The sequence below is a fragment of the Agrilus planipennis genome, unplaced genomic scaffold (genome assembly GCF_000699045.2).
Source record: "Agrilus planipennis isolate EAB-ADULT unplaced genomic scaffold, Apla_2.0 scaffold72, whole genome shotgun sequence".
NCBI classification, from domain to species: domain Eukaryota; kingdom Metazoa; phylum Arthropoda; class Insecta; order Coleoptera; family Buprestidae; genus Agrilus; species Agrilus planipennis.
The window spans coordinates 376,552-403,498 of record NW_020439081.1 but is presented as its reverse complement, the minus strand read 5'-3'; the positions used below and the strand labels follow the sequence as shown (position 1 = coordinate 403,498).

The 26,947-nt window shown below is 31.0% G+C and overlaps 2 protein-coding genes across 14 annotated transcripts in view; one reads left to right on the top strand and one right to left on the bottom strand.

Moving 5' to 3' along the window:
* Nucleotides 1–295: 295 nt before the first annotated feature.
* The window catches only part of LOC108733188 (transcription factor IIIB 90 kDa subunit), a 46,249-nt gene continuing 19,597 nt past the window's right edge, over nucleotides 296–26,947 (top strand). For 2 of the 3 annotated variants that reach the window (XM_025977344.1, XM_025977343.1), the window contains exons 1-3: nucleotides 296–354; nucleotides 420–949; nucleotides 1,028–1,132. In XM_025977344.1, coding sequence (XP_025833129.1) covers nucleotides 442–949; nucleotides 1,028–1,132 — 613 coding nt within the window. In that variant the 5' untranslated portion in view covers nucleotides 296–354; nucleotides 420–441. The remainder of the gene's footprint in view (nucleotides 355–419; nucleotides 950–1,027; nucleotides 1,133–26,947) is intronic. The other variant, XM_018464254.1, reaches the window with a different exon arrangement.
* Nucleotides 2,864–26,947, bottom strand: part of LOC108733189 (BTB/POZ domain-containing protein 6) — a 26,664-nt gene continuing 2,580 nt past the window's right edge. The window contains exons 2-8 of one of the 11 annotated variants that reach the window (XM_018464258.2): nucleotides 24,452–24,525; nucleotides 24,275–24,401; nucleotides 23,963–24,187; nucleotides 6,147–6,546; nucleotides 5,340–5,556; nucleotides 3,822–4,187; nucleotides 2,864–3,493 (exon numbers count right to left, since the gene is read on the bottom strand). In XM_018464258.2, coding sequence (XP_018319760.1) covers nucleotides 3,023–3,493; nucleotides 3,822–4,187; nucleotides 5,340–5,556; nucleotides 6,147–6,546; nucleotides 23,963–24,187; nucleotides 24,275–24,314 — 1,719 coding nt within the window. In that variant the 5' untranslated portion in view covers nucleotides 24,315–24,401; nucleotides 24,452–24,525 and the 3' untranslated portion in view covers nucleotides 2,864–3,022. Of the gene's footprint in view, nucleotides 3,494–3,821; nucleotides 4,188–5,339; nucleotides 5,557–6,146; nucleotides 6,547–7,085; nucleotides 7,183–7,459; nucleotides 7,615–7,711; nucleotides 7,893–10,422; nucleotides 10,443–23,962; nucleotides 24,188–24,274; nucleotides 24,526–26,947 lie in introns of those variants that run through there. The other 10 variants (XM_018464257.2, XM_018464259.2, XM_018464266.2 and 7 more) reach the window with 10 other exon arrangements.

Sequence of the window (26,947 nt, the reverse complement as noted above, 5' to 3'; positions counted from 1 at the left end):
TCCCGATCTTAAATATTTTTATTGTCCCTAGTCACATTAGTTTTCTTCTTATACCTTTGTAATGTTTTAAAGTTTTAATAATTCAGGATTCTGCTTCATTTTACCGATTACATTTATGAAATTTAGTATTACACATGTAGTACTAAATGCGAATAAAATCTAAAAAGTATTTTGTTTGCGCTTTCCGGGGTCAAGACACCCTCTGTCCTCTAAACGCCACGCCACTGACTTTGAAATAATGCAATTATTTATAAATGTGCGGATGATCGTTAGGCAGCCCATTATACACATCGCGATGGCCGCTAATTCATGATGGCCGCTGTGTTGACTTTTGAGTTTTGAGGTTATATGTCAGTAAGTCAATTTGAAAAGTCTTTTTTACGTTTAATCTTATGTTATTTATGTTTTAACAAACCTAGATAAAATTTGTATTCTTCGAAAATGTCATCCGCAAGAAGATGTAAGAATTGTGGTAGTTCTGATATTGAAGTTGACCCAGCAAGAGGAGATGCTGTTTGTACAAATTGTGGGTCAGTTTTGGAAGACAGTATTATTGTTTCGGAAGTACAATTTGAAGAAAATGCTCACGGAACAAGTAGTGCTATCGGTCAATTTGTTTCCGCGGAATCAAAGGGAGGCGCCTCCAGTTTTGGAGCATGTAAGTTCTTATCTACATCTACAACATCCAAGCAACAACATGTAACATTAAAATGTTTAATTTTAGCTTTTCATGTTGGAATGGGTGTTGAATCGCGTGAATTAACACTAAAATATGCAAGAGTAGGTATATCAAATTTGTGTAATCAACTGAGATTGAATCAACACTGCGTAGATACAGCATGCAATTTTTATAAAATGGCACTAACAAGAAATTTAACAAGAGGTCGACGTCATGCACACGTTTATGCAGCATGTGTTTATTTAACGTGTCGCACTGAAGGGACGCCTCGTATCCTTTTTTAGTACTTTTATGTAATTTTCTTTTTCAATTTCGAAAATCTACCTTGTTTTCCTTAATTTCTGATAGATTTGTTAATTGATATTAGTGATGTGCTACAAATATGCTGCTATGAATTAGGAAGAACCTACTTACGCTTGTCACAAGCCTTATGCATTAATGTTCCATCAGTTGGTAAGTCATGTTTTTACTTTATTTGTAAAAACAGATTTGCTTAAAGTATCTAGCATTTTTTGGTAAATTAAAGTTTAATAGCAAAATTGACGTACTAAACTGTATTTATTTGCTATTTTAACATGCAATTAGGTGCCAATCAGATATAAAAAAACTTCAGTAGTTAATTATTGTTTATCTTACTAGATAAATATTCAGTATTACACTTTCTATCACATTACAATTATTTTATATTTTTGTATGCATGCAAATGTCATGACTTACATTTAAGATTCAAAGTTCTTTAGAACCAAATTTTTAACTGGATTGTTTGTGACTAAGATATCTTAAATTAAAATCACTTTCAGTCATAACTTTATTTACAGGAAATGAAAAAAGCTTATATACAATTTAAATACATTAAAAGCTAATTTAAAGTTGAAAGTCACTAAATAACCACTATTGCAAATCAAGGCTATCATTATAGGTACATTATTTCCTCAAATTTGAAAATCAGCCAGAGTGCTAGAAAATCACCTAAAAATGCTTTGGTAAATATATATCATGCTGTCACAATATCACATCTACGTTGTTTTGTTACTACCCAAGTGTTTTATCTTTTCCTCGATTTTAGATAAAATTCTCTGCTAGATATTTTAAACAAAACTGAATTTTACATAAGTTTGTAATAAACGCATATATCGATATCAAGGAATTAATGAATAACTTACTACTGCAATTTACATTATAAATACTGTCTTTTGAAATGCATAAAAGAACTGCCTTGAATTTATAAATTTTAATTATATTTTGATAGAATCGTCTATAGTTAAATAAAACGGCATCTAATCAACTGCTACAAATAACTATTTTTGGAAAAACATTAAAATGAACATTACCACTTATTTTAAGGAAATTACGATTATTAAAACTTTGCTTTATTTATTTTCTGGGTTAATGTAGTATTACACGATGATTTATTGATGGAAGTTTTGCAGCACTTTTAATTTTTATTGTTCTTTTTTCCATATCCACTGTGCTTGCTATTCTACTTTGAATATTAAAATTACTTGAAAATGTTAAGTATCAAATGCAAGTAATAAACACTTATGCAATTGGAGTTCTTATTATTTTTGAGAGATAAAATTTTAAATATTTAATGCTTGTTCGAGTATTGGAATAACTGCTTCTTATCCTAATAAAACGTTTAACGAATTATATTTAATGTTTTAATTAATATATTGTGGTTAAATGTCATTTGAGATCATTTACCTTAGTTGAATAATTAAGTCAAATAATGGATGTGTTCCTAGCCTAACAGTACGATACAATTCAATTTGTGATACTCTAATTAAGGAACAATTTCTACTTTTTTGGCACAGTACGCATTTTTTTTTATCACTTCGATTTTTTAAATACATTCACGACTTAATAGTTTACGTGTACTTATTCTGAGTAATGTATTTTAAATTATCAGTAATCATGCAAGTGTTCTTGCCTGAAAGTAATAAAATGATAAATTCTGATCAATCATTATACTTTTCTTAGATCACTATCCCGATATTAAATATTTTTATTGTCCCTAGTCACATTAGTTTTCTTCTTATACCTTTGTAATGTTTTAAAGTTTTAATAATTCAGGATTCTGCTTCATTCTACCGATTACATTTATGAAATTTAGTATTACACATGTAGTACTAAATGCGAATAAAATCTAAAAAGTATTTTGTTTGCGCTTTCCGGGGGTCAAGNTTCTGAGTAATGTATTTTAAATTATCAGTAATCATGCAAGTGTTCTTGCCAATAGACATTATCGGTTTTTTTTTTCGGTTTCCTCGATATCGATATTTATTTCTTTTCGCCCACCCCATTCAACCACCTTGTCGCACCATTCTTTATAAGCGTATTTATTTAATGTTGATCATCGGGGGCAGGTCCGTAAAAGATGAGTTCGGGTATTTGTCCACCTTGTACTCCAGTGCCGTTCGTGCTTTCCGAAGAGCACTGGAATTGGAACGTTACCGTTCCCACACTGACTTCGCTCATACCTTCCTGACCGAAATAACTAAGTTCGGCGCCATCTAAAATCGCGGAGGCGGTATAAAAAGTCTCGGGTTCAATTTGGATCGGATTGTCAAAATACACGTGGAAGGTATTGCTGGATCCGTCTGAGAAAAAACGCGTGTTGTTTTCGGCCAAGGCACAGCCAAGACGTTTAAGTTCGATTTTGACATTGTAGTCGGCAGCACCGTTTGACGAGCCATAAAGACCGAAACCAACAACAAAAATACGACGATCTACCGAAAATTGAATGCTATCACAACGACCTCGATACCTCCATTGGTTTGATCGGTATGCGCAAGATTGAAACCGATGACATACCTGCAAAGAATAACATATAATTAAACTATAATTTCTTTAAAATAAAAGACACTTTCTAATTTTTTCTGTTTGCTGCCAAATATTGAATGTAAAAATTAACATATGTTCAATAGAGTATGATACAGTATAACAATGAGATTTCTAGTAATTTTTAAATGATTTACTTTAAGAACAAACATCTTATTTATAAATTATTAAGCAGCAGGCACTATGACTAGATCAAGATTGTTTCACTAACAGTGATGTTCTTAACTGAAAGTATCTAAAGAACGTAAATCAAAAATGATGAAAACTTATTTACATATTCCATATTTATAAGAATTATTACCTGAGATTTAAGGCCAGCCCGAGGTTTAGTGGGGTAATTGAGTATGGGTTTGTTGTTGGCAGTGAAGTGGAAAAAAATGTCTATTGTCTCTTCTTGAGTGAGTATTCCCATTTGTGCAGCACCATTAGCAAATTCTTCTAAAGTCATTGTAGGAATTCTAATCAGGTACAGGGCGTTTCCAAGAACAGATCTTTTATTTAGAGGAGTCGGGTCTATTTCTCTCTTGTTACATTCTGCTGTGGCCCAATTTAAAGCAGCTTCCAACAGTACCATTTCTTTACAGTTCAGTGTTTCCCTACCCAAAACTGATTCTAAAGTAGACATATCAATGTCCACAAAGCCTTCCGATTTTAGGGCCATTTCTGCCTAAAAGTAAAAAACTCCTTAAGTGTGTGACAATTGCAAATGACAAAGTGAAAAAGTCAGCTATTTTAATATTTATTGTCTTAAAAAGATATCTTCATTAAAAATATCGAGGAAAAATTAGATCGAGGTTTAGATGAGAAGTAAAGTGAAGGTGAAAGAAAAGACATTAAAAAAAAAAGAAAATAATTACTCTTTTATTTATTTTCAATTAGGTATTTAAGAAAAGGCATCAAATTTTCTTTAACATATATTTTTACCACAAATACACAATTTTCTTTACAATTACTATTTTGGTTTTTACTACGAAATCTACAGAATCTTAAAATATAATTGAGTGCTACAATTTTTTGTCTGAACACAAGTGGATAATTTAGTACTGGAATGTAAAAAACATTGAGCAATAATTTCAACGAAATTTTAATACCAAGTCTTTAGTCTACGTTAATTCTTTTGAATATTATTGTACATTTAATTAAATAAAACTTACACTTTCACAATAATACTTCACTTTACTGGCAGTTGTGCTTAAGTTTTTTCACTTTCTACTTTCATAAAGTATTAAAGCTTACTTAAACAAAAATTAGTAATGATATGTTATAATTTTAAAAAAGTGCGAAAATGACTAGACAAACAAATAGAGAAGCAGAAAGAGTAAAAGGGAAGAAGTCGGCAGTAGAAGTTACGGTTTACATGCAATTAGTAGCTAAAAACCGATGAAATAATTGACACTGACAACAGTCAAGTTTTGGATCGGTTGCATTATAAGCAAATGTAATCACGTTTGAAATTCTTGTTCTTCTGGAAGTAATTTAAAGACTTCCAAACAAAATATTACAACATTTGCAAAAACAAAACTTATTTAACCTGGCATTGGGCAAGAAATTTAATAAGCATCCAAATTATTCAAGGAAGCGCGAAATGACTACCTTATAGGTATGTGAATCGAAACGTAAAAGACATTTCGAATGATAATAATATAATATCAGGTTGGTTAGGTTGGGTGAAGCGAGAGTTAAAGTTCGATCAAAACTCGGCGAAGTTCGTACGACCTCGGCTGGCACTGAAGCTCATATGCCTTTTTTGGGTGGGCGACGACTGGTACGGGTGCGTGTTAATGAGGTCCAATGAGGACATAGAGTGGGACAGACTCACCTGCGCGTCTATCACTTCCCAGCAACGTTGCATGAGTTCAGGCTCTTCAAATAAGCGCGACTGGCTAAGTAAGAGGCAAGCGTTTTTTGCAGTTAAACTTGTTTCGAGATAGTTAACGCAAGCGCGTGCCAGGTGTGGTACGATGTACTTTTTAGCAGCGTAGAGTGTTGCCAAAACTGTATCCGCTTCTAACTGAATTTCATCACAGTAAAGGTACCTGCAAACAGAAAACAACGCATTTATTATAAATGTTTTCTTGAAACATGCAATTATCGAATAAAAATAATTATGAAGCAGAAATTTGATAACATCTCATATCTCATCTAAAAAGCATTTCAATAGTGCCTTTCTGTAAACAAGTGTTAAATAGAATAAAAAGAAACATGAGCAGGTAGAAGTGTTGCTTCCATACACAAATTAGGAACTGTTAAAAATGTTGTAAAGTTGATTATCTGGTTTTACTCACTTCACAGCTTAACATTAATGAGTTCTACATTTAAGAAGTCTTGAGGACTTCTTATGAAACAAAACACGAAATGTAATTAGGTATCTTATTCACATTGATTCAGTTAAAACCCAGAAAGTCCTGTTTTCTATCACATAATTAATTGTTACATCTTTGTCCTACTGTAGTTCAAGAAATATTGTAGGTAATATACAAGTTTTGGGTCTACAACTTATTTTCATTTGTTTTAACAGATCTTATGAAATTGCAATCAACATAAATAATTGAAAAATTGACCTTAAAATATGACAATTTCTTTTGATCATTTTCCACAAAAAAAAAATAAATCAACCATTACATACTTGAGCAAAGTGAGAAATGCAGTGGGCTCCACATCTGGAACCTCAATTTTCTCTTTACATTCGGCTAGACCTCCATAAAACATGGCATAAAATACGGAACTGCCCGTTGCTAACACATATTTGTGAGCAGGAATAGTTTGAATAGATCCAGGACTACCCACAATAAACTTAACATCGGCCATTAGTTCGTTATTGAACATGGCAGCGTTTCGTTCACGTATAGTAGCCTTTGTAGCTTGCCAGTTGGGGTCCTGTGTCCCCGTAGGTGCTGTTGGTGAGACACAGGGGGTTGAAGGAGGAGTACCCGGTGTACTCGACGGTTGCATCACCTGAAGACCTTCTCGTTGAGAAATGACGTGTGGTGGCGATACACTGAGTGCACCATTGTTTAGAGATTCTGCTATAATAAAAAAAACTCTTTTAATGAACATAAAAGGCAGCAATAACAAAAAAATTGTCAAATATCATTGCAATTGCAAATACAGAAAATGGCTTTTTCAGTGCAGTTCAACTAAATACTTATTTAAATAATATACTGCTAAACTTTTACCATTTTTTCCTTTATAAAATACATACTAACTCAAAATGACAGTTATTAAATGTGTCAAAAGTAATAAAATATTATGAAACCATATTACCTATTCTGAATAAAACTTTATCATCGAACAACAGTTATTTATGCAATCAATTTAAATTTATAATAAAGGAGACACTGCAATCCAAAATTCTACACATAAAAACGTTTCGACACCTAAGGTGTTATCCTCAGTCAGACTTAGGTCACTTGCTTATCGAAACACGTATTAGGCTTCTACACATTGTTACAGTGTTTTGTTTCGTTCAGTTTCATACTACACTTGATTTTCTTGCAAAATTACAATCTTAGGAAATAAAATCATACTAAAACTACTTAGGAAATTTAATAATTTTCATTTTTACCTTTTTGATGTAAAAAAGCCATACCAATTGGGAAAAACACTTATAAATGTACGACTACTGTTACACTAAATTCCGATTGTCGCTAATGCCTATTTAATTTAGTCTTTTCATTTAGTAAAGGTCATGATTTATAGCAAAGATCAAGAACATTTACATATAAGTATTGTTAAGAACTTTTAATAGGTATGTGTGTACCCTTTATTTATACTGACAAAATATTCACAAAACCCACTTCAGAATTTTGGGAAATATACCATGATAATAATTAATCAGTAAATAAAACTGTTATACATTGCACACTTATTTTATGATTTTGTCTTTCAAATATAAGTAGATATTTAAATACATAAAATCTCCAACAGCATGTTACTTACGAATTCGTACTAGAAGTATTACTGTTTTGCTCATGATATAGGACAGCACGAATGAAATTAGAAAAATCACTAAAACTATTTCCGAAATTTGCTTACTTCTGGCGACCTAATATTGGCTATGTTTATATATTTAAAAAATAAATATCTCGCCCACAACATTGCAATTTTGACATGTACATTTGTACAGTGTACGCTTGCGTGCTATGCAGTTTCTGAACGCCCAGAAGAAAAGCTTCTCTTTATTTTGCTTACCATTCATCCAAGCATTTGTTTGTGATACTGTCATTGTATCTTGAATACGTTTAGTTGGTTTTGGAGCAATTTTTGAATATAAATTTGACATTGCCATTGTTTTTTTTAACAATTATTGCCGAGAGTTCACACACAGACATAAACATCCGCCATTACGATTTCTTTCTTCTTCTTCGATTTCATTTCAATCTGTTTGCGCAGTTCAAAACTACCAGTGGCGTAACTTCGAGTTTTTACTCATCAATATTCACTAATGGTATATTGTATTTATCAAAAGTCAGAAACATTACATTAATGTAAGAGTATACATTAATTTTATTGAAAGTCCTAAAAAATAAAAATGTAGGATAAAATCAATTAATACTAACCCTAATTTGATGCTGTTTGGCATATAGTAGTCGATATGGGCGATTTATTAAACTGCGGCAATTTTCAAATTTCAGTAAAAATAAATATTAGTTTATTAGTCATGTCATCAACTGATTTTATTTTTTATGTTGTGTATACTCTAACACACGTATGTACAAAGTGTTGCATAAGAGAGAAGGAAATTCAAGCAATATTATAGTTTTACTAATTTACTGATCGTAGAATAATCTAAAAAAAATCCTATCAAGCGATAAAAAAATTATGAAGAGAATATTAGTGGTTTTATTATACCTACCTACCTACCTAATGGGTCTGATACTNATTAGTTAATTTAATAATTATAAAAATATGAAATTGATTCTTGTGACCCGACAATTCCTAATAAAAGTTAAACAAAGCATGGCGATTGAGAGTCGAAAACATAAATCGGTATTAAACATGAATTAGGTATTAAGTACTTCAAATAGTTGCATTAAAAATGCAAAAAGTGCGAAATTCATACTTCTATTTTGCATTTAAATACTTATTTGTTAAGAAAAACATCTTGTATTTCAATTAAAATACCTATTATTATTAACTTTTTGCAAAATGCAAAATTCCTTTTTACCGTTAAGTTTTGCTATTATCACCTATCAAATGTTATATAAATTGAAAGAAAGTTGCTCAAATAGGCCACTGAAAGTACTAAAAGCTGAAAGTGAGACTACAAGACATTCTTGTCTGACTTCTAAAATTTGAACTGAAAAGAGCGCAAAAAATTCTGAATTCCTTGGAAATGGATAATCCAAAATCTTGTGGATTCAATACTGCTTTCTGATTGTTTCGTCGTTATCGTTCAAGAACTCCAGTACCAGAGAGAGAGAGAGAGTATTCGAAAAGTAAATTAAAAATTAAAATGTAAAATACAGCTTTCAAAAAATGGTAGAATTTTCAAACTCGGTTCAGAAATATCCGAAATTGATCCTACTGTCTAACTAAGTAACCAAGGTGTATGTATTAATAGACAATAAGATTAAGTATGACTAAATAAATAAACCCTAATTACTTAATTTTATATTAAAAGGGTAATTAAATGATAAGTTCTGATAACTAAATGACAAAAACTCACCGAAAGTTGTTTCAATTCATTATTGGGGACTTCTTAGAAATGCTCCACATTACGCAAAATACTGCATTGGTTTTACCCATTGGTATATCAGTAACACTTTTTAACTTGATAACAACAAATGGTTAATTTATTAACAACGTTTCTTATAATGAATGAAATGTTTATGCGGCTTTAGCAGACACAAATATTGATACCACTACATATTTCGCTTTTGATTTCGTTACATCTTTTGCTGACCGAACCCGCAAAAATCGCAATTTTTCGAAAACAATTTCACAAAAACACATTAACGCCAGAAAATAATAAACAACTGCGGAATTTTCCAGTCTTTTACGTATGCGAGGACACAGTCATCAGAGACCGAACTAAAAGACTGCTGGCGCAATCGACGACCGTGGTACGGAGAGCTTTTGAACTAACACTCGCAGTTATCAACAATTTTTAAAAAATTAATAATAAAATTACAACATAATAATAGTTAGCTACAGCTAACAAATATAAAATTTGCATTAATTTATAACAAAAATTAACTTTTTATNAACGACCCTTAAAACAGACATGAAGAGAGGGTAGTCAGGTGTGATTTAAGCTACTTTTGTTAATTGTTTATTGAGTATAACAAATGTATTTGTTATAAACATATAGAAATTGTTTCCAACGAAGTCGCGGATAAAACCTAGTACCTAAATAATAGAAAATGGAAATTGTCCAAAATAAGTTAGTCAAATACAAGAGCGCGTGTAACTGATTGTGGTATACAAAAAGGGAACGATAAATCCTTTCTATTTACTAAAAAATAATAGAATTTTTATTTCGTTAAACGTAAAGCTTCCTACCTTCAAAAAAGTCACACAGCAGTGAAATTGCTTTTGAAATGGTGTTCATTTTGGTAAACAATAACAAAATTTAAAATATTCGATTTGGTTGCAAAAATATCTTTGCTAAATATTTTATTTGTATTAATATAAAGGCGTAAACGCACTGTACATAACTATGTATAACGCCAAACTTGTTTTTTTGTTTCTGTTATATTCACAATTCGATTAATAAGAAGTTTAAACATATTAAAGTCGATTAATTTGCTTGATTAGATATATAAAGGGAAGAAAAACATCATTCGTTGACTGAAATATGAAAATGTACCTAGGCATTTCAATAATTGCAGTAGGTTTTTATATTTACTTAACAACCAAAATTCTATAAATGCGGTAATATTATTTCAAGTGCAACTTACCCATAATTTTAAATTAATTTGCTCACTGCATAAAAACTGAACAGAAAAACAATTATCATTGCTGACACATCACCAGAAGTAAACTACTTAACATATGTTCAGGAAATATTTGCACATTATAATCGAGTGGATAAACAATCGATTAGATGATATATATAGCATTTTTATAAACAGTCAATGATAATATATAGGGGGACGACAAACTTTTAATAGTCAAATTTAATTATAAAAATGCCTTCCAGTATCCTAAAGCAAAAAAGCGTGAACTCTAATGGCAAATTTTAGTTAACTAGCAGGCCCAAAACCCTATTAGTTTATAAACTGCTAGATAGTAACAATTGTTTTAATAAGAACAGTCGTTGATAGAGGGAAATAGTCGGTGAATTTGAAGTAAATGTTTATTAAGCGTTCGAAATATTATACCGATTGCGAAAAAGTTAACCGTGACATGGGGAAACTTAAAGTAGGTACACACCACGCGAATTGCCGCTAGATGCCTCAGGCAACCGTATCTGTCGTTTCGTTAACTTAGTTTTACTAACTTCTTCAAGTAAATGTATTGTAATATTTCGATTCACAATATATGTACAGAAGAAAATGGATTTATCGGTTTATTATTACACTAGTGACCCGCCCCAGCTTCGCACGGGTGCAATCAATTAATACTAACCCTAATTTGATGCTGTTTGGCATATAGGGGTACTTCTTCGAAATGCTCCACATTACACAAAATACTGCATTGGTTTTATCCATTGGTTTGTAGGTAACACTTTCTAATTTGATAACAACAACTGGTGTTTTTATTAACAACGCTTATTATAATTAATGAAATGCTTATACAACTTTAACAAACACAAATACTGATGCCACTACATATTTTGCTGTTGATTACGTTGTATATTTTGCTGACCGAACTTACAAAAATTGCAGTTTTTCAATAAAAATTTCACGAAAACACATTAACGCCAGGAAGTAATAAACAACTGCGGAATTTTCCGATTTCTTACGTATTGTGAGGATATGGTTATCAGAGACAGAACTAAAAGACTGCTGGCGCTATCGACAACCGTGGTACGGAGAGCTTTAGAACTAATACTCGCAGTTATCAACAATTTTTAAAAAATTAATAATAAAATTACAACATAACAAGAGTTGGTTACAACTAACAAATATGAAATTCGCATTAATTTATAATAAAAATTACCTTTTCATCTCATATCCTATAAACATTAAGCGTTTAAGATTTTGTGAAAAATCANTAAAAAGCTGACGTGTATGATTTTGTGGCGAGTGGTTAATTTTTTGGCTAATTCTGACGAGCTTTCCATTAAATACCACTCTCACCAACGTCCTAAACCAATCAATATTTCCCGTTCAAAAAATAAAAAAAACAAACAAACCAATCTGTAACCTTCTGTCAACGGATTTTCGTCGAAACGATCGAAATCGTTAAAACAAGCTAATTAATATTTGTTGTAAATTCTAGAACAATTGGCGAAAGAATCCGTGAAATGACAGATTATCGCCAATGTATCAACAAATTGGATTTGTACTTGATTTTATAAATTTACCTAAAGATAAGAATAAACAGATGTAGAACGTTTTTATATTTACACTTGCTCTGACCTTTCCGTGCATTTGAACGCGGACATGTATCTTTAGGGTCAGCTTGTTTATATAGTAATTTACGGAACGTTTACGGTATCAATGTGGTATAGAAACGGAATGTATGGTGTGAATCGACCTTTACGTATAACTTGATGCCAATATCTTCATTTTCGCATACGGTATAACCGTCGTGTTCGATCAAAATCTCCCCTTTATGGGTATTTATACCGATCATAAATATTATTTAGAAAGGTCGTGTTCGCTTATGAAGGATAAAATAAGACTGTTTTTTGTTGGAACGACAAATTCAATCACGTTTTCCCTCATTACTATTTACAAAGGATATCCTAATATTGAGAGGCTGGACCTACTTCTATTTGTCGAATACAATGAATCAAGTTTCGACATTTTGTTGAAAGAGAATTTAAAATGCATGAAGAAATATGCGGAGATAGTAACACAGATTTTTTAATGAGAAAGTTTTTTTTTCTGCGAAGAACTAATTGGTTTTAAAACATATAATAATAAATAATTGGTATTAGTTTAGCCGTAAAAATTTCAAAACATTATTTGTATAATAACCTCGAAAATTTAATTGGTCGCTTCAATTACTGTTTAATAACTAATATTTACTACCGTATTGCTTCAGAAAATTTGTTAATTCTTCTGTCAATATTTAGTTTTGTATAATTAATGTAAACTTCCTTGATTTATTCATTAATTAGATAAACAGGCATTTAATAGCTATAATTCAATTTTATTTGTACAATTTACGGAAAAAAAGAAAGACAACAAAAAATTTCATAAATTCATAAAAATCTAATCAGACTGATTAAGAAGCGTACAATGTAAGTACAAGTGTAGGTACTTCATTATTTTCATTGTTTGCACAACAGAATGGAATGCCATGGAATAAATTAACATTAATTTATATTATTCGTCGGGACCGTCAATTGAACTAACTTAATTATTATTCATTATTAAGTTTGTTCCTTCTTATAATAAATGTAGTAAATTGATAGTAAACAATAGCTATTACCAAGTAATATGCAGCCTGTATTTTAGGACAATTTCAAAATGGTAGGTACCAAATCTCAAACACAATAACTGGAACCCTAGTCCTACAACTTCATCTACGCGCCCACTTTGATAATTAAGAAAAGCTAGAACACTAAAAAGCGTTTAATTATAGCTTTTTTTGTTGTATAGTAACTTTCTTTAACATGTATTTAATTCGCTTCATTGTTTGTCTATTATTATCCGGTATGGAACTTGTCTGAAACCTGAAATTGATTAATATTTTACATAATATGCAGCTTCTTACGTAAAGACATTTTTCTGATAGATTTATATTATGTTGTGTTTGCACAAAGCTTTTTTCAATAATATTTCACAAGTGTACGTAGGTAGAATTAAATTTTTTTTTTCTCCTTGCTTATATTTATTTTTTTTATAACTTATACGATTTTTTACTCTCTGGACCAAGGATTTGCATATTTATTCATGAGTTTGAAGTCGACACATGTCTCATTTCGTTTAAAAGGGTTAGAAGCTTTTGATAGACGAAAGAATAGCGTTGTCAACAATTGAACCCTTAGGGAAACCCTAAATATCAAAACAAATTAAAAATCTAGCGAATATGTTTTTTGTTTTTTNTTTAAAACATATAATAATAAATAATTAGTATTAGTTTAGCCGTAAAAATTTCAAAACATTATTTGTATAATAACCTCGAAAATTTAATTGGTCGCTTCAATTACTGTTTAATAACTAATATTTACTACCGTATTGCTTCAGAAAATTTGTTAATTCTTCTGTCAATATTTAGTTTTGTATAATTAATGTAAACTTCCTTGATTTATTCATTAATTAGATAAACAGGCATTTAATAGCTATAATTCAATTTTATTTGTACAATTTACGGAAAAAAAAGAAAGGCATACAACAAAAAACTTCATAAATTCATAAAAATCTAATCAGACTGATTAAGAAGCGTACAATGTAAGTACAGGTATAGGTACTTCATTATTTTTATTGTTTGCACAACAGAATGGAATGCCATGGAATAAATTAACATTAATTTATATTATTCGTCGGGACCGTCAATTGAACTAACTTAATTATTATTCATTATTAAGTTTGTTCCTTCTTATAATAAATGTAGTAAATTGATAGTAAACAATAGCTATTACCAAGTAATATGCAGCCTGTATTTTAGGACAATTTCAAAACGGTGGGTACTAAATCTCAAACACAAAAACTGGAACCCTAGTCCTACAACATCACCTACGCGCCCACTTTGATAATTAAGAAAAGCTAGAACACTAAAAAGCGTTTAATTATAGCTTTTTTTGTTGTATAGTAACTTTCTTTAACATGTATTTAATTCGCTTCATTGTTTGTCTATTATTATCCGGTATGGAACTTGTCTGAAACCTGAAATTGATTAATATTTTACATAATATGCAGCTTCTTACGTAAAGACATTTTTCTGATAGATTTATATTATGTTGTGTTTGCACAAAGCTTTTTTCAATAATATTTCACAAGTGTACGTAGGTAGAATTAAATTTTTTTTTTCTCCTTGCTTATATTTGCAACTCTCAATTTTACACTTTTAGGATAGCTATTTTGAAAGCTCATTTTATAAGGGACGATACCGTTGTAGTATAAGGAACCTTTATGCAAAATTTGGAGTTTCCTAATTCAGCGGTTTCTTTGTATTTAATATACCAGTTTATCATTTTAAATATGTATACATATAGACTGAAGTTTATGTATGTAATATTGAAAGAGCAGGCTTGTTTTGAACTTATTTGAATATTTGTTTGCTATTAAGACAAAAACGACCCTTAAAACAGACATGAAGAGAGGGTAGTCAGGTGTGATTTAAGCTACTTTTGTTAATTGTTTATTGAGTATAACAAATGTATTTGTTATAAACATATAGAAATTGTTTCCAACGAAGTCGCGGATAAAACCTAGTACCTAAACAATAGAAAATGGAAATTGTCCAAAATAAGTTAGTCAAATACAAGAGCGCGTGTAACTGATTGTGGTATACAAAAAGGGAACGATAAATCCTTTCTATTTACTAAAAAATAATAGAATTTTTATTTCGTTAAACGTAAAGCTTCCTACCTTCAAAAATGTCACACAGAAGTGAAATTGCTTTTGAAATGGTGTTCATTTTGGTAAACAATAACAAAATTTAAAATATTCGATTTGGTTGCAAAAATATCTTTGCTAAATATTTTATTTGTATTAATATAAAGGCGTAAACGCACTGTACATAACTATGTATAACGCCAAACTTGTTTTTTTGTTTCTGTTATATTCACAATTCGATTAATAAGAAGTTTAAACATATTAAAGTCGATTAATTTGCTTGATTAGATATATAAAGGGAAGAAAAACATCATTCGTTGACTGAAATATGAAAATGTACCTAGGCATTTCAATAATTGCAGTAGGTTTTTATATTTACTTAACAACCAAAATTCTATAAATGCGGTAATATTATTTCAAGTGCAACTTACCCATAATTTTAAATTAATTTGCTCACTGCATAAAAACTGAACAGAAAAACAATTATCATTGCTGACACATCACCAGAAGTAAACTACTTAACATATGTTCAGGAAATATTTGCACATTATAATCGAGTGGATAAACAATCGATTAGATGATATATATAGCATTTTTATAAACAGTCAATGATAATATATAGGGGGACGACAAACTTTTAATAGTCAAATTTAATTATAAAAATGCCTTCCAGTATCCTAAAGCAAAAAAGCGTGAACTCTAATGGAAAATTTTGGTTAACTTAACTAGTTTATAAACTGCTAGATAGTAACAATTGTTTTAATAAGAACAGTCGTTGATAGAGGGAAATAGTCGGTGAATTTGAAGTAAATGTTTATTAAGCGTTCGAAATATTATACCGATTGCGAAAAAGTTAACCGTGACATGGGGAAACTTAAAGTAGGTACACACCATGCGAATTGCCGCTAGATGCCTCAGGCAACCGTATCTGTCGTTTGATTAACTTAGTTTTACTAACTTCTTCAAGTAAATGTATTGTAATATTTCGATTCACAATATATGTACAGAAGAAAATGGATTTATCGATTTATTATTACGTACGTGTGTGATTTTGTGGCAAGTGGTTAATTTTTTGGCTAATTCTGACGAGCTTTCCATTAAATACCACTCTCACCAACGTCCTAAACCAATCAGTATTTCCCGTTCAAAAAATAAAAAAAACAAACAAACCAATCTGTAACTTTCTGTCAACGGATTTTCGTCGAAACGATCGAAATCGTTAAAACAAGCTAATTAATATTTGTTGTAAATTCTAGAACAATTGGCGAAAGAATCCGTGAAATGACAGATTATCGCCAATGTATCAACAAATTGGATTTGTACTTGATTTTATAAATTTACCTAAAGATAAGAATAAACAGATGTAGAACGTTTTTATATTTACACTTGCTCTGACCTTTCCGTGCATTTGAACGCGGACATGTATCTTTAGGGTCAGCTTGTTTATATAGTAATTTACGGAACGTTTACGGTATCAATGTGGTATAGAAACGGAATGTATGGTGTGAATCGACCTTTACGTATAACTTGATGCCAATATCTTCATTTTCGCATACGGTATAACCGTCGTGTTCGATCAAAATCTCTCCTTTATGGGTATTTATACCGATCATAAATATTATTTAGAAAGGTCGTGTTCGCTTATGAAGGATAAAATAAGACTGTTTTTTGTTGGAACGACAAATTCAATCACGTTTTCCCTCATTACTATTTACAAAGGATATCCTAATATTGAGAGGCTGGACCTACTTCTATTTGTCGAATACAATGAATCAAGTTTCGACATTTTGTTGAAAGAGAATTTAAAATGCATGAAGAAATATGCGGAGATAGTAACACAGATTTTTTAATGAGAAAGTTTTTTTTTCTGCGAAGAACTAATTGGTTTTAAAACATATAATAATAAATAATTGGTATTAGTTTAGCCGTAAAAATTTCAAAACATTATTTGTATAATAACCTCGAAAATTTAATTGGTCGCTTCAATTACTGTTTAATAACTAATATTTACTACCGTATTGCTTCAGAAAATTTGTTAATTCTTCTGTCAATATTTAGTTTTGTATAATTAATGTAAACTTCCTTGATTTATTCATTAATTAGATAAACAGGCATTTAATAGCTATAATTCAATTTTATTTGTACAATTTACGGAAAAAAAGAAAGACAACAAAAAATTTCATAAATTCATAAAAATCTAATCAGACTGATTAAGAAGCGTACAATGTAAGTACAAGTGTAGGTACTTCATTATTTTCATTGTTTGCACAACAGAATGGAATGCCATGGAATAAATTAACATTAATTTATATTATTCGTCGGGACCGTCAATTGAACTAACTTAATTATTATTCATTATTAAGTTTGTTCCTTCTTATAATAAATGTAGTAAATTGATAGTAAACAATAGCTATTACCAAGTAATATGCAGCCTGTATTTTAGGACAATTTCAAAACGGTGGGTACTAAATCTCAAACACAAAAACTGGAACCCTAGTCCTACAACATCACCTACGCGCCCACTTTGATAATTAAGAAAAGCTAGAACACTAAAAAGCGTTTAATTATAGCTTTTTTTGTTGTATAGTAACTTTCTTTAACATGTATTTAATTCGCTTCATTGTTTGTCTATTATTATCCGGTATGGAACTTGTCTGAAACCTGAAATTGATTAATATTTTACATAATATGCAGCTTCTTACGTAAAGACATTTTTCTGATAGATTTATATTATGTTGTGTTTGCACAAAGCTTTTTTCAATAATATTTCACAAGTGTACGTAGGTAGAATTAAATTTTTTTTTTCTCCTTGCTTATATTTATTTTTTTTATAACTTATACGATTTTTTACTCTCTGGACCAAGGATTTGCATATTTATTCATGAGTTTGAAGTCGACACATGTCTCATTTCGTTTAAAAGGGTTAGAAGCTTTTGATAGACGAAAGAATAGCGTTGTCAACAATTGAACCCTTAGGGAAACCCTAAATATCAAAACAAATTAAAAATCTAGCGAATATGTTTTTTGTTTTTTGTTTATTTCAGGTGTTTTCCATAATATGAATAATTACTAAGATCGGCTAGTATTGAATTAAATCAATTGGTCAGACAATGACCTTCACAAAGATACGGATGTTGACGGTACGGATTGGTTTCCTTTTAATTCATAACTAATTTAGCATGATTAATATAATGACACTATAAAGTAAGTAATTAATTATAAATGTGATTTTAATATGAATGATACTCCTCATAAAGTTTTTTTGTAGATATAAACCGTTGTCAACAATTATTAAGTTATTTTCCAGTTTTCTTTTTAAATATACACTTCGGCAGCCAGTTTATAAAGAAGAGATACTTGCATTAGATATACACGTAAATAAACACATTTAATAATTAATAATTATCGATTATCTGAATTTTAATGCATACTAGATGCAGACTAGGTACAAATTAAGTCAATATACATTCATATTGCTATTTCTGAAAAGAAAACAAACTTCGTAAGCAAAACATAAACATTATGTAAGCACTTTTTGCTTTGTCGTAAGTACAATAAAATTGAATAATAAATTAAAATCTTTATTTAACGTGGCGGAAGAGAACACGGTTCTTTTTGCGAACTGTCGCGATTAATCGATTACATAATTAAAAATTGTTCAGATTTGCTCTCTTCTGAACCATGGGAATTGTTACTATGTAATTCATCTATTTAAATTTAATATTAATGTTATCGTTTAAATTTATTTAGAACATGTCACACAAAAGAATGTTAATCACACAGAATTTATTGCGACAATTAGGCAACAACAGCAAAACGTTTCGTTATTGTTCACGGCACCGATTGTTTCAAATTTGCCCTGAATGCATTTAAAGTAAGCAGCTACTATACACCAATCCATAGAATTAACACTGCCAGAATGTGCATAAAACATAAATATGCATGTATGTGGGTGACTTTTACCAATATAAAGAATTTATTATGTAAATCAACTTTATGTGACTGCCGACAACAACCTACTCTTTCAATGTAACACAAATCGCGTTTCTGCTTAAATGGGAAAATCTAATTAATACTTTTTAAATGTCGAATTTATTTATCCTTAAATTGGCCGAAAACAGTTAATTTTATCATTAGATAACTTACTAATTGCAAGATACATATAATTACTAAAGAGATGCTATCTAGAATAAAAAGTACATTAGTCAATCTTTCCTAATTACTCGTACTTCCTAAATTCAACCTGTTATGTTTGAGGTTGAAGAAAATTTTTGGTTTATCGCTAAACATTTTTTGTTTTTATTCGAAAAAATCACCCCCAATAACCCTTAAAATATTAGATCACAACGTCAAATTGTATAAGTACTCGTTGTTGTTGTCTCTTCTTGTCGTAATAACATTATGATACCAACCTAACAGCTTATTTTAATGTTTTTGTAATAATGCTGCACTGAATATTTGTTTTCCCTAAGAAAATTCATTGTCATCATAAGATCATCAGTCTTAAGACTGGTTGGACACGCACGTCCACTCTTTCCTATCCTTTTCTTTTCCGCCGTGCCCACTGTCCATGTTTCGCACCCGTACAATGCCGTGCTCAAAACATACACCTTTAACAATCTTTTTCGAATTTCTAAATTAACCGTTCTCCTATTCCTTCTAATACCTCTTCATTTCTTACCTTCCTTTTCCACGGTAATCTCATCATTCGCCTATAACACCACTTTTCGAACGCTTCTAACCTTTTCTTATAGGCCGCGCCTACCGTCTATGTTTCACACCTGTACAGCAACTCGCTCCAAACGTACACCTTTAACAACCTTTTTCGAATTTCTAAATTAACTGTTCGCGAGCATAGAAGTGACTTCTTTTTATTAAAGGCGACACGACTCTGCGCTATCCTCTGCTTTATATCCCTACTGCTTCTTCCGTCCTGAGTTATCTGACCTCCTAGATACCTAAAACCAGTCTCTTCTTCTAATTTTTCGTCTCCTATCTTTATATTCGNGAGTAACAATTAGTAGGTATATACATTAGAAGGGAACAAAAATAATATTCTAATTAGAAATGACTTACAGTTATAGAAGTTCGAGTTACAGAAGTTGTACTGCAATATGTGTATAATATAATTAAGAATTGCATCAGTGAAAGTCAATCGGTTTTTATTTCCTTCTAGTTCTTTCCTGAAGCTGTTTCTAACTATCTCCTTTAACGTATTAACTGGCACTGAATTATAATGCAGCCATTATTATCGTTATACTTAAAATTATTGGCTGTAAAAATACTATTATTAGCAAAAGCTCCAGGGAAATTATAAAAAATAATTAACTATATTGTACGGTGTCATTTTATTGTCGTTTAATGGCCATTGACGTCATTTTAGAATACCACTTTGTATTGAAAGGCAGATATATCCACAAAATTTGATTAGTTAATAATAGTAAATGTATTTTTTGGAAATGTTAAAGTCAATCGCTTTTTTATGGAATGATTTTTTAACGATATGCGTCAGATACATATAAATACTCAATTAGGTTTTTCGAGGAAGTGACGCTGAAAAGATATAAGAAGAGGAAAATGCTATGAAATTATATAATATCTGTAGAACATTTGCTAGTAATTGTGAGATTCAATAATGTTTGGCTTGGGCTATCAACTTAACAAATAGTCACAGTAATAATACATTGAACGCTGCAGAAGTACGTTTTTCTAAGGCATGCTGATGTGATCTAACGTGTTCGAAATCACGAACCACATTTGCGACAAATTAATTGACGAAGAACTTTATAAAGGAACCATCAAGTCATTGGTTTGCAAGAGCACACTGGCGTTTGTAATCATTTCGTGGTCACCAGAAAACGTGTTAAGTGAGACATGCTGATTTGATTAAATGTTATTTTAATGCGGTTTTACGGGCGGCTTTTATGTAAGCACCTTGAGCATGGTGTCACGCAAGAGGTAGCACCTCTTGTACGTAAGAGTGGCGCATTAGAAACAATTACTTAATTAAAGCCGTAAAATAATGATTTATTTTTGACACAGTATAATTCGCTGTACACTCCTTAGCTTAGATTATCACTTTTTGAGGAAATACATACAGTAAAACTTTTAATAGCGGCCAGTGAAAAGTGGGCCTTATTTAGGGAAGAACTAAAATTTACTTCAAATTATTTACATTTGTAAATCTTTGGATCATACGCATTTGACTTTNTCGTACCTGTACAGGGTGATACCGTGGATAGAAAAGGTTAGAAATGAAGAGGTATTAGAAAGAATAGGAGAACAGAGGACTTTATGGAAGTCAATAAAAAATAGGCGAGATAGGTTAGGAGGAAGGCATAGGACACCTTCTCAGGCATGAAGGTCTAGTCAGAGACATATTAGAGGCAGAAATGGAAGTTAGGAGGGGTAGAGGTAGACCTAGATTAACGTAGTTTACTGTTCGCAGATAGTTAAGGATATGGGTTGTTCTAGTTTTAGGGAAATGCGAAGATTAGCTAAGGATAGGAAAGAGTGGAGATGCGTGTCCAACCAGTCTTAGGACTGACGACCTTATGACGATGATGATGATATGCATATTATTTGACGAAAACGTAATTACCCTATGTACTGATTAATATTACAATTTTGAGGGGTAACTGTTTGAGAGGGAATGTTAACACTATAATTTCTGACAACAGGTCTGTCAAAAGTAGTTTATTTCATATGCAACGTATGTTTCGTCCTGTAAAACTAGGAAAATAAAATTATAAGAAAAGTCCCATTACATGACCGCATTATATTAAAAATTCATCAATCTTCTTTTAAGTCCTTATTACCTAATACTAATAGGTACAACACTTCTTGTCAAATCCGAATTTCTGTGCCTGTACTTCGGTGAAGTTACTTCAATAATTATAATTTATTTTTAAATATTTTAATTGGTCACGGTTCACATTAATTTATTACTCTTGTTTGTTTACTTTTTACTTTCTAATTCTGTTCGTCTTTGGCATGATGAACATAAATAAAATTGATCATGACCTTACCTTAATTAGTCTCCAAATGAATTAAATAACAAATTAGTCAATATCGAAGGGGCCTGGGTATTAAAAGTTTAGTGTTTTTATTACTTGCCCATTTACAATCTTCCAAAGTTAAATTATAGAACGAAGGAAAAGCCTCAGGTGCAAAACGGATAAAATTTGATGCAAAATATTTACGCTACTACCTGTTGCTTTTTAATCAAATCATTGGTGAATGTTCGTCTCTTTATTTCTTATTTTAAGAATTATTTTTATATTGGTAAATAAATAGTAAATTGTTGTTCTTGGAAAGTATTTTCCTAATTAATGAATGAGATTGCATTAGATTAACGAACTTTAAGAAATTAGTTTTCATTTTCAATTGAGCCGAAACACTTGACCTCTTATCAGTACTACGCTACGTTTTTCGCATTAATTCTTAGATTTTCCCCTCGGAGTTTGGGACGTTTTTCGTAGCCATTGTTAGTTTTTCCCCTAGATGGCGTTAAAATTGACCAAACCTTTTCTCCAATTTTAAGCATATCATTTCGATATAGGTATTTTTTCAACTTCTATTCGCAACCTCTATTATTTCAAATGCTAGATTCTTTCATTTTCTTATTTAGTATGTCAGAGCCTACGGGAAATTAACCAGTAAACCTCTTGGCGGAAAAATTATCCTATGGAATCAGAATAAGTGCATTTTCCTGTAGTTTAAGTTAAATAAAAAATACGAATAATTTTCCAGTGGTTACAACTTTATACATATTATGTGGTGTTGTTTATTATTTTTCAGCATCCTTGCAACAACCATCTGGTCGCACTTGGCCTTCCAATACCTCGTGTAGTTCATTATACGTATTATGTTAAAGACGTTCGAAAATCTTCCTTTAATGCTACCATATAATATTATAATTTCAATGTCGTTACAAAATTCTTGAAGCATGGCATTATTGTCAAAGTTATTTCAAATAGCACTTAATGAGCTACCAATAGTAAGAAAAACTTTTAGGTACTGTTATTATAAAAAATTATCCGAATACAATTTTAATTTTGATTGACACTTCTTAAAAGATATACGCAGAAGAATTGTAGAATAATGTATCATTAAAATCAATTTTGCAATAAATAATTTTATGTAGGTAGGTAGGTATTTATTTTTTAATAAATTAATTAAGCTGCATCAGATTATAAATAATTAAAACCTACTTTATGTCAGCAAAATTGTTCGATACTCATTCGTTAATTCGTTCCACTCAAAATTCAGTTTCTTTTAATGCCAGCTTTTTTCAAATAATAATTACTGTCAGAATCAAATAAATTTAAAGATAAAAAGTTTACATAAATTAGTCAAGTTTTGTAATGTGCAGGTTCATCGAGGACACTCCACCCTACGTCTATGCGTTCTCCATTTTCAACGAATAGCACTGCTAATTAATTTTAGTTGTGTCGCTTTATTCTGCACTAATAATTAGCTCAATACCAGCCCCTACAAGGCTATTGTGCAAAACAAAAATGTTAAACAATTTTTTAGGAAAAGTCCAGCAACACATACGGATTACAACTGTAATTTGAAAGCAAAAACACCTGAATAAGTATTATAAAAGCCTATTACTGAATATAATGCGTATTGTTGCAAGTTGCAAACCTTCAAAAATGAAAAGAATAAGACACGGCGATCTATTCAAATAAAAACGAATTTTATACTTATATTATAATTAACTATTACGTGTAGTTAATTTTGCAATTCGAATTTGTAAAAAATGCATTGTGTAGGTACTTGTACCTCTTTTTTATAAAAGCAGATTTAATTTACTAACCATCTTCGAAATTTTCTATTTCCTGATTCTGAATGGCATCAAAGGTTGACTGGCTGTCTTCTTCGAGCGCAAAGAGATTTTCCAAGGCCGAAACGCTGCTTTGAGTCTGGCTTTGCACCTTGGTGATGAAACATGCGCATCGATACAACAGGTACCACAAGTCCGTCTGGCTGATAAGCCAAGCCAATGCGTGTTTACCAGCACTAAGGCCAGCGTGCTCCGTTCCTATCATAATAACACCGGACACTTATAATTACACCTGAAGGAATTAACACGTCTTTACGCGTTTCTCATGCGGTTAAACACACTCACCGAATGCATTACAGTCTTTGGAATAGGTAGCTACCGTCATCTCACTTCTTACCCACCCATGCAATTTCACTAACGATCCAAAAAAATTGACACACTATGTTCGTTTATGTGATCTGTAATGAAACAGCTAGGGGCTTAATGCTTTTTTTAAATTTGACAGATATGATCGTAAATTACTTTGTCACATAATTCCGGTGACAATGAAGTTCATAATTTCGAAGCGCAAATGCATTTGATTCGTTCTCCTTCACCTACAAAAGAAATACGAAGCAATTAATCCGATGATTTAACACAAGACACATTTACTGTAGTTTTCACCTAACAAAGCGTGATTTGCAAATTTTTTATTGCTCAAAAAGCTGTTGCTATAGTTTGTGACGAAATCCTTGCAAGCAATTCGCATAAATCGAATAAATTACGATCGATTAAAAGATTGCTGATACAATAATACTTCTTTTTTTATAGAAGCGTGCCTATGTTCTTGGTGAAGTTGCGGTAAGAATTCTCTAAATTGAATATCATCATGAGCTAGCAATATTTCTAAAAATATTTTTTAATACTTTTCAACTATCATCGTGTGTTTATATTTTTATAATTTACTACATCTGATAATCAATAACAAACCACACTTCATTAATTCATTATACAGACTGTGATACCATTTATATAGGACAAACTGTCACATCCTTTCAAATTAAATTTAAAGAACACAAAAAAAAGTCCATTATTGAATGTAAAAATGTAATTAATGTAAATTGAATCGCACCGAAAGGGTCTACAATAATTTGTTTTAATTAAAACAATATTAATTGTCGAGATTATTAATAATTACTAAATGCTTTCTAATAGAATTATTAATTATTGAAAAAGAATCCATGGTAGTAAGTATAGCAGTTGTTCAAAGACTACACTTGTGAAAATGCGTTCATCAAACAGGAAATATAATGCAGAAGGTTAAGCCATAAACGACAAGATACGAAAATGGAACGTGTGCAAATAGAAGTACAATATCCGTGAGAAATAAAATACTTAATAAAAAAATAAATCAACCATTACATACTTGAGCAAANAATGAAAGAGAAAGAGAGTTTTAATTATGTTTTTAGTGAATTCTTTTGTTACGCACAATGTTTATTCATAAATCTTATTAACACTTTACAATGAAAATGCCTTACTTTTGCGTGTGGATTACATATCAAGGCATTAATAACCAGCCAGATATGTATTTAGGCAATTTGTCGGAGATTGGATACGTTCTTTTTTCTCAAGAAATAGGCATTTCCTTGTTTCTTATGTTGCACCAGCAAATGCTTGCGTTCTTCGCTTAAACTATTACTTTTACATTTACTTTGACACTGTTACGCTTTCAACACACCAGAGCAAAAATAAATTTTACAATCAAACGATTAAAGACTTGAGTCTTACTATCCGTAAGTTGACGGTTAACAGCCGCCCGTCAGATGCTCGTCAGGTTTATGTGGTATTCTCATTGTACAGCGACCGTCAGTTTTTCGGCAATTGTTTAGAAGGTTAACAGATTTTCGCAGCAATGTTTACAAAAAAAATATTCGCTTATTAATTTAGCAGTTACTACTCTTTTATTGGAAGAAGAAGATGAGGAGATGGAAAAGTAGAGGAAAACAAGAAAAGTGGGAATATAAAATATTTTTCCATATTTTTTTACTTGCATTACTGTAACTATATATATTTTGTTTTAAATAGTATAAACACTCATACGTTTGTACTTCATCATCATCATCATCATAAGGTCATCAGACCTAAGACTGGTTGGACACGTACCACCACTCTTTCCTATCCTGAGCTAAACTTCGCATTTCCCTGTTATTGTTATTGTTGTCTCTATTGAAACAATTTCTGACACCTGTGTAATCCAATCTTACGATTACCAAAGCGACCACCACGACTGATCAAGGTCAGGGGTCATACTTTGTACGCGTCATACCGAATAAACTAGAACTGCGCGTGGATTTATGGACTGGATTAATTCAAAAACAAACTTTTAACGAATTCTTACGATTTTCTCGACTTTTCTTTTTGACGATCAACCTGTTTTCCAACGGAAAATTAACGAATCCTGAAGGTGATCAACAGGCGGCGCACACATGTCAAACAGTATACCTTGATATATTTATGAACCCACAGCATGCTTTTCTAGAAATAATAAATGGAACAACTTAAAAAAAGTAGCCTAAATCACCCCCTCGCAATCATCTTTTCATATCCGTAACGAAGTTTAAACATATGGGATATTCTATTACGTGTTAAATGTATCATATTTTAAAAAATTAATACAGCGTGGTATAAAATAAAAAATATTCTTACAGCCACCTTTAAAGCCCCTGATTTGGATGCTTCGTAAATTGAAACCCTAATTCTGCTTAAATAGAAGTGATTCTCGAAAACAAAAACAGAGTAAACTCTATATAACGACACTTAAGGGACTGAACTTTTTTCGGCGTTATAAAGAGTGGTCGTTAAATGGAGAGAAATAAAAGATATTATTTTACTACTCTATAATAATATGCATTTACCAATATAGTACACATTTTGCACACGAACATTATTATTCATACATTGCGTATAGCCTGTTATCTTCGTCTGATGTTTTTTGCTGCTCCAATATTTTAATTGTATTTTGTTACGTATCTTACT